At 41.9% G+C, this 7,744-nt stretch overlaps 1 protein-coding gene across 1 annotated transcript; it reads left to right on the top strand.

The window, feature by feature from the left end:
- LOC109906661 (T-cell-specific surface glycoprotein CD28) lies at positions 1-6,473 on the top strand. The gene is made up of 4 exons (XM_020504486.2): positions 1-432; positions 2,072-2,428; positions 3,296-3,435; positions 5,222-6,473. The coding sequence occupies exons 1-4, from the start codon at positions 348-350 to the stop codon at positions 5,342-5,344; spliced, it is 705 nt and encodes a 234-aa protein (XP_020360075.2). The 5' UTR covers positions 1-347; the 3' UTR covers positions 5,345-6,473.
- The last annotated feature ends 1,271 nt before the right edge of the window (positions 6,474-7,744 follow it).

Below are 7,744 nucleotides of genomic sequence, written 5' to 3'. Positions count from 1 at the left end.
GGCGGATACTCTTGTGAAGTTCAGAGTGCACTGCCACAGAGTGCGGATGTTTTTTCCTCAAGAGTCTGTGCAGTCAGTCGCCCTGTTAGATGTGCAGCAGAGAGTGTTGCTTACAGTCGACGAGGGCCAGATTGTTGGTCACAGTGAAGTGACAGGGAAGGATGTTGTGAGATGTACGCTGTCATCGTGTGACGAGCATGTGTTGAGTGATGTCTAGGTAGAGCAGAGCAGTCACTGTCTCGTTCTGGTTGGCATACAGTGTATCGTCTCATTTACCCTGATTGTTGTGCACTGTAAAGGGATACTAGGGGAGCTTCAATTTTACCACAAAACTGAGGACTTTCAAGATGAACGTTTACTGGATACCCACAATCCTCCTCTCCCTCTGCCTCTCCAGTGCTGCCAACATGATAAGCTCCCACAACTGTAAAGGTAAGACCTGGGCCTGCTTAAAAGCTCACGTTCTATAGTAGTTTTGTCTGAAAATATGGTGTATTATGTATACTAAGTACTATCCATCCAGATGTAATGTATGTACATGTAACAACAAAATAAAAACCTGGGGGGGGATCGATATGGGCCAAAATGAATAAATAAAAAGCTCTGGGCCAGTTCAGGAACGTTATAAAATGTTCATATACAAATGTATTATGTAGAATAGATATGAATGTCTGTCAGGTAGAATAGGGAATCGTTTCAGCTCTAATTATTACATTTCTATCTGAATGTTTCACCATTGGACTTTGTCATTAACGTTCATCTATATTCTCAGTATCAACAAATGTCACATCAGGCAGGATCCATAGCACTACCAGAACATTCTGATAACTGGAACAAAAGCAAAAGGTTGACCAATCAAAGGGTTGCAGATCATTCAAGATTGCGATGCTTGCAGAGTTGCATGGTTTTATTAGATGTGGATGCTAGTTGCAGTGGTTTGAATTCCTCCAACGCATTACTCAAACTACTGTAGTTAAACCCCTATTACAGATGTGGATATGCTTTAACATCTATACTGCAGCTATATTATGAACAGAATAAGCAGGTGTATGTAATGCATTGAATTGGCTGTTTCCTCATTTTGATAGGACTTGCAGAAATGAAACGGCAGGGGTGGGGGTGACAAGGATTCAACTAAATGACTCACATTTTCTATTCCACACAGTTACGGGACTGCCTCTCTCCACCACTTTTTTGAAATCTCAGGCCACAACAGTTGTTTTGGAGAATGTTCAATGTGTGGGTTAAAATACTGTGAAATTATGCATGTGAATAATCCAAACATGAGAGTGTGTGTGTGTGTGTGTGTGTGTGTGTGTGTGTGTGTGTGTGTGTGTGTGTGTGTGCGTGCGTGCGTGCGTACGTGCGTGCGTGCGTGCGTGCGTGCGTGCGTGCGTGCGTGCGTGTGTTTTACTATACTTGTGAGTTCCAAAAGTCCTCAGAAGTTCGCTAAAATTCTGATAATGTTTAACAAGTAAAATAGTTATTTTAGGCTTAGGGGTTAGGTTCAGGGTTAGGGTTAGAATCAAGGTTAGGTTTAGAATTGGGGTTAGGGTTAGGAGTTAGGAGTTAAGGTTAGGGTTAGGGAGAATAGGATTTTGAATGGGAATCCATTGTTAGTCCCCCAAAAGTCCTCACAAGTATAGAAATACATAGCTGTGTATGTGTGTGTGTTCAAGATCAAAGAGACAAGCAATTTGGCAAATGACAGGAGTGGCAAGGAGTGGAACGTTAGCTAAAAAGACTGGTAACCAGAGTAGGTTTCTACTAGCCTGGTCCCAGATCTGTTGACAGTGACTCAAATGCTGTCATTGTCAAGCTAAAAAGTCTGGTCTCACAAAAATTTGTTTGGCATGACAATTCTATAAGGACTTGGCAAGAGAGCAGAAACAGACTGGCACCCAGGCTAGGTTTACACCCCATTGCACTCACCAAATCTTGCTGTGTCAGATCAGTGATTTCTTCAAGGAAAGACGGAGGGAAGTATTTAAACAGAGCCCTTGTCTACTTCCCCCTGATATAACGCACACAACTGACGGCCTCTGTTTGACTTTTGACCTTCCCTCACCAGACAAGCTCAGAACGTTCCATGTGGTCCGTGTGTCTGTCAACGGCACTGCATCGGTCAGCTGCCCCAACCTGACAGGCAAGGACCAGGAGGAAATGAGATTCCACCTTTACTTGGGCTTGGTCGAGGTTGGCAACCATACTCACGACAGCGCTCACAACCACAACTCCACAGAGACCGTGAGTCCTGTTGGGGAGGGTCTGGGGCTGAGGGTGAACGAACAGGACCATACGGTCAGTTTTGTCCTCTCTGGAATGACCACGGAGCGCGCTGGGGTCTATACCTGTGAGGGGCAACCCATGTACCCACCTCCCATTGAGAAAGTACAAGATGAGACTCAGACTGTGGTCCTGGTTGAAGGTATGTTTACTTCAAAAGGAAATAATCTATTGCAAGCACACACAAATTCACACGCATGCGTGCAGGCATGCATTCACGCACAGTAGTTCAAAATGCTATATCTTGATTTGAAGGAATATACACTGAGTGTACAAAACATTAGGAACACCTGCTCTTTCCATGACAAAGCCTGATCAGGTAAATCCAGGTGAAAGCTATGGTCCCTTAAAGATGTCACCTGTTAAATCCACGTCAATCAGTGTAGATAAAGGGGAGGAGACAGGTTGAAGAATGATTTTTAAGCCTTGAGACAATTGAGATATGGATTGTGTATATTTGCCAATCAGTGGGTGAATGGGCAAGACAAAGATTTAAGTGCATTTGGACAGAATATGGTAGTAGGTGCCAGACACATCGGTTTGAGTGTGTCAAGAACTGCAACGCTGCTGCGTTTTTCATGCTCAAAAGTTTCCCGTGTGTATCAAGAATGTTCCACCACCCAAAGGTCATTCAATTAACTTGACACAACTGTGGGAAGCGTTGGAGTCAACATGGGCCAATGTCCCTGTGGAACGCTTTCGACACAATGTAGAGTCCATGCTCCGACGAATTGAGGCTGTTCTGAGGGCACAAGGGGATGCATCTCAATATTAGGAAGGTGTTCCTAATGTTTTATGCATTTAGTGTATATTCTAATGATGTACTTGTGCTTAAAGGCCAAACGGCCCAGTTTCCTGGACCTAGATAATCTTATTTATTTGACTTCAAATGCACTTTCAGTGTAAAAACTCAAGTACCCCAGGAGTATACTTAATCTGGATCTGTAAAACTACCCCTTGAAGTTTAAAACTCACATCTCTCTCTCTCTCTCTCTGATTGGTTGGTCAGCATACCAGTGCCAGGCAGGAAAGACTGTGGGATGTGTAGGCTCTAGAGTGGATGGTGTCCCTGTTTGGGCATGGGTGCTGGGGTTCTGGATCACCATCATCTATGGCCTGGCTGTCACTGTCATCGCCTTTGTCATCTGGGTAAGTGGCATCTTGCTTCCTTTACTCAGAGAGATGGTAACTTGTCTTACATCCATGAGGTGCTGCCTCCTGAGATAACAAAATATATAAGTAATCTCTCAAGCCTTGGCATAAATTCAATGCATAATGAACTATTTAGTCCAATAATGTAATATAGAATAAAGGACCAGTCAAAAGTCATCACACCTACTCACCTACTCATTTTTGTTACTATTTTCTGCATTGTAGAATAATAATTTAAAAAAAAAATCTAAATATTTTATATCTGAGATTCTTCAAAGTAGCCACCCTTTGCCTTGATGACAGCTTTGCATAGTCTTGGCATTCTCTCAGCCAGCTTCACCTGGAATGCTTTTCCAACAGTCTTGAAGGAGTTCCTACATGTGCTGAGCACTTGCTGGCTGCTTTTCCTTCACTCTGCGGTCCAACTCATCCCAAACCATCTCAATTGGGATGAGGTCAGGTGATTGTGGAGGCCAGGTCATCTGATGCAGGACTCCATCACTCTCGTTCTTGGTCAAATAGCCTTTACATCGCCCAGAGGAGTGTTTTGGGTCATTGTCCTGTGAATTTTCCCACAAAGCGCAAACCAGATGGAATGGCGTATCGCAGCTGAATGCTGTAGTAGCCATGCTGGTTAAGTGTGCCTTGAATTCTAAATAAATCACTGACAGTGTCACCAGAAAAGCACCCCCATACCATCACACCTCCTCCTCCATGCTTCACGGTGGGAACCACACATGCAGGAATCATCCGTTCACTTACTCTACGTTTCACAGACACGGCGGTTGGAACCAAAATGCTCAAATTTGGACAAAGGACAGATTTCCACCGGTCTAATGTCCTCATGTTTCTTGGCCCGAGCAAATCTCTTCTTCTTATTGGTGTCCTTTAGTAGTGGTTTCTTTGCAGCAATTCGACCATGAAGGCCTGATTCACGCAGTCTCCTCTGAACAGATGATGTTGAGATGTGTCTATTACTTGAACTCTGTGAAGCATTCATTTGGACTGCAATCTGAGGTGCAGTTAACTCTAATGAACTTATCCTCTGCAACAGAGTTAACTCTTGGTCTTCCTTTCCTTTGGCAGTCCTCATGAGAGCCAGTTTCATCATAGCGCTTGATGGTTTTTGCAACTGCACTTGAAGAAACTTTCAAAGTTCTTGACATCTTCTAAATTGACTGACCTTCATGTCTTAAAGTAATGATGGACTGTAATTTCTCTTTGCTTATTTGAGCTGTTCTTGCCATACAATGGACTTGGTCTTTTACCAAATAGGGCTGTCTTCTGTATACCACCCCTACCTTGTCACAACATAACTGATTGGCTCAAACGCATTACGAAGGAAAGACATTTCACATATGAACTTTTAACAAGGCACACCAGTTCATTGAAATGCATTCCAGGTGACTACCTCATGAAGCTGGTTGAGAGAATGCCAAGAGTGTGCAACGCTGTCATCATGGCAAAGGGTAGCTACTTTGAAGAATCTCCAATATAAAAGATATTAAGATTTATTTAACACTTTTTTGGTTACTACATGATTCCATATGTGTTATTTCATAGTTTTGATGTCTTCACTATTCACTATCTTCACTATTATTCTACAACGTAGAAAATAAAGACAAACCCTTGAATGAGTAGGTGTGTCCAAACTTTTGACTGGTACTGTATGTATTGAAAACACAAGTGATACATGGAGACAGATTTATGCAACTACCACTGCATACATATACAGAGCTCACCCTACTCACTCTCCACCTCTTTCTGTGAATTTGATCCTCAGCTCAGACTGAGGAGAGTGAAGTGTTCCCAGAGCGACTACATGAACATCAAACCCAAAGCTCCACTCAGGGGGCCCAGGAAGAAGCAGGGGGTCCAGCATCCAATCCGAATGGGACGATACTGATCAGTCATCCTCAGACAAAAGCAACAGGAGAGTCGAGGCTTCATTGGCCCTTGAGGGCTGACTGGAGAAACAGACAAAGTTCTTTATGTAAATACAAAAGCTAGCTCTTCAAATTATGTGGTGTACATCTAATTGTTCATCTGATTGTGTGTAAATAAAGAGAGTTATCTTAGAAATGTTAATCAAATAATTATAGTCTGATGAAACATGATCTTCTGGGAAACTATTGAGAATGTAGTTTTGAAGTTGTGGGCAGCATACTACATAAGAAAATATCCCCATGCATACTGTAGAGAACGAACACACGCCAACACACACACAATTTGGTTATGCGTACAGTCACAGGGACATCCTCTTTGATTTGTAGTGGGTGTGTAGGAAGACCCTAGCTCTGTGGTGAATGGAACCACATTTTCACACACTCTCTCTGAGAGTCACTGATTGTCATGTACAGTATATGTATCAAAATAAGGGACTATCTTACATTGAAACTGGCATACTGAATTATTAAATCCCTGCTTGTCCTTTTAATGGACTCATTCTTTGTTACTGTACTTAATTTTTTTTTAACCTTTCTTTTACTAGGCAAGTCAGTTAAGAACAAATTCTTATTTTCAATGACGGCCTAGGAACAGTGGGTTAACTGCCTGTTCAGGGGCAGAACGACAGATTTGTACCTTTTCAGTTCGGGCATTTGAACTTGCAACCTTTCGGTTACTAGTCCAACGCTCTAACCACTAGGCTACCTTGCTGGTGGTTCTGGTGGTTCAAATCGAGAATTCCCCAGCTACAGGCCTCTTTCAACTGTTTCAGTGTATTGCAATATTGTCACGACTTCGGAAGTCGGTCCCTCTCCTTGTTCGGGCAGTGTTCGGTGGTCCTTCTAGCCATCATTGATCCATTTTTCATTTTCCATTGGTTTTGTCTTGTCTTCCCACACACCTGGTTCCAATCCCGTCAATTACAAGTTGTGTATTTAACCTTCTGTTTGTCCTTGTCGGAGATTGTTGTATGTAGGTGTTTATTGTTATTCTGGTGTGCGATGGTTTTTGCACCCTCTATTTGTTATTTTGTTTACTTTGGTTTTCGGAGGTTTTGATGTTTATTAAACAGCTCTGTTTTTACCAAGTTCATTCTCCTGCGCCCGACTTCCCTGCCACCAGCACGCACCACATTACAAATATTTTAGTTTTAACCAGATTTTTATAGAACAACTTACAACTCGTCCTTTAAGGGTTAACTTAAGTAACTCAGCCACGAGGAAACGTTAAAATACAAACAAAACTGCTGTAATGACAAAAACAAAAAAAACACACCTAGCATCACTTCCTGTCTACTGTTTCCTTGGAGGCTTGTGTTTTGTGCCATTGTGCACTAGAGTATGCGTAAGAGGGACTGCACCCTGATGTTGCACACCTTGTAGTTTCTATGTAGATAGGGCAAACGCATTAAACCAACAGACTATTTTATTTTTTATTTAACCTTTATTTAATCAAGCTGGTGATTCAAATTGAGCATTCCCAAGCTTACAGGCCTCTCTCAACTGTTTCAGTGTATTGCAATATTTTAGTTTTAATCATTGTTTACAGATTTTTATAGAACAACTTTACAACTCGTCCTTTGAGGGTTAACTTAAGTAACTCAGCCACGAGGAAACGTTAAAATACAAAAAAAAATGCTGTAATGACTGTAACGAGAGAAAAAAACACACCTAGCATCATTTCCTGTCTACTGTTTCCTTGAAGAGTGTGTTTTGTGCCATTTTATACTAGAGTATGCATAAGAGGGACTGCACCTGATGTTGCACACCTTGCAGTTTCTGTGTAGATAGGGCAAACGCATTAAACCAACAGACTATTACATTTTTTTACCTTTATTTAACCAGGAAAAGCCCATTGAGACCCAGAGTCTCATTCTCAAGGGAGACTTGTCCAAGAAGGCAGTAACAATCAATACATTACATAATTAAAACATACAACAATACAACATGATCCAGCCTAAAAAAAAGCATTTACACTCCTCCGTAACAGAGTCTCACATCAATATTTTAAATTAATTCAGTGGCACTAACATATCTAGATGAAACATGGATTGTAGACTATTCAATGCATCTGGTGCACAAGAAGAGAATGCAATCTTGCCTAATACTATGAATGTCCTGGGGACTTTAAGTAGCAACCACCTAGCAGACCGGGTATGGTAACTGCTGGTGGAGAAGGAGACCAGACTACAGAGGTAAAGAGGGAGTTTAGGGCTTTGTAGATGAACACATGCAAATGTATTTTCTGCGCATATAAAGTGAGGTCCGTCCTACCATTTGGTACAATGTGCAATGGTGGGTGAGTAACTTGGCATTTGTAATAAAGAGCAAGGATGCATGATAAACAGTCCAGTCTCTGT

This window comes from Oncorhynchus kisutch, linkage group LG16, assembly GCF_002021735.2.
Source record: "Oncorhynchus kisutch isolate 150728-3 linkage group LG16, Okis_V2, whole genome shotgun sequence".
Taxonomy (NCBI): Eukaryota; Metazoa; Chordata; class Actinopteri; order Salmoniformes; family Salmonidae; genus Oncorhynchus; species Oncorhynchus kisutch.
This window is presented reverse-complemented; position numbering and strand designations above follow the sequence as displayed.

Bases quoted from the DNA above. Each gene is read 5' to 3' on its own strand.
- LOC109906661 (XM_020504486.2), top strand. From the start codon at position 348: ATGAACGTTTACTGGATACCCACAATCCTCCTCTCCCTCTGCCTCTCC. The intron at 433-2,071 runs GTAAGACCTGGG...TTCCCTCACCAG, and splicing joins AAGCTCCCACAACTGTAAAG to ACAAGCTCAGAACGTTCCAT. The intron at 2,429-3,295 runs GTATGTTTACTT...TTGGTTGGTCAG, and splicing joins GACTGTGGTCCTGGTTGAAG to CATACCAGTGCCAGGCAGGA.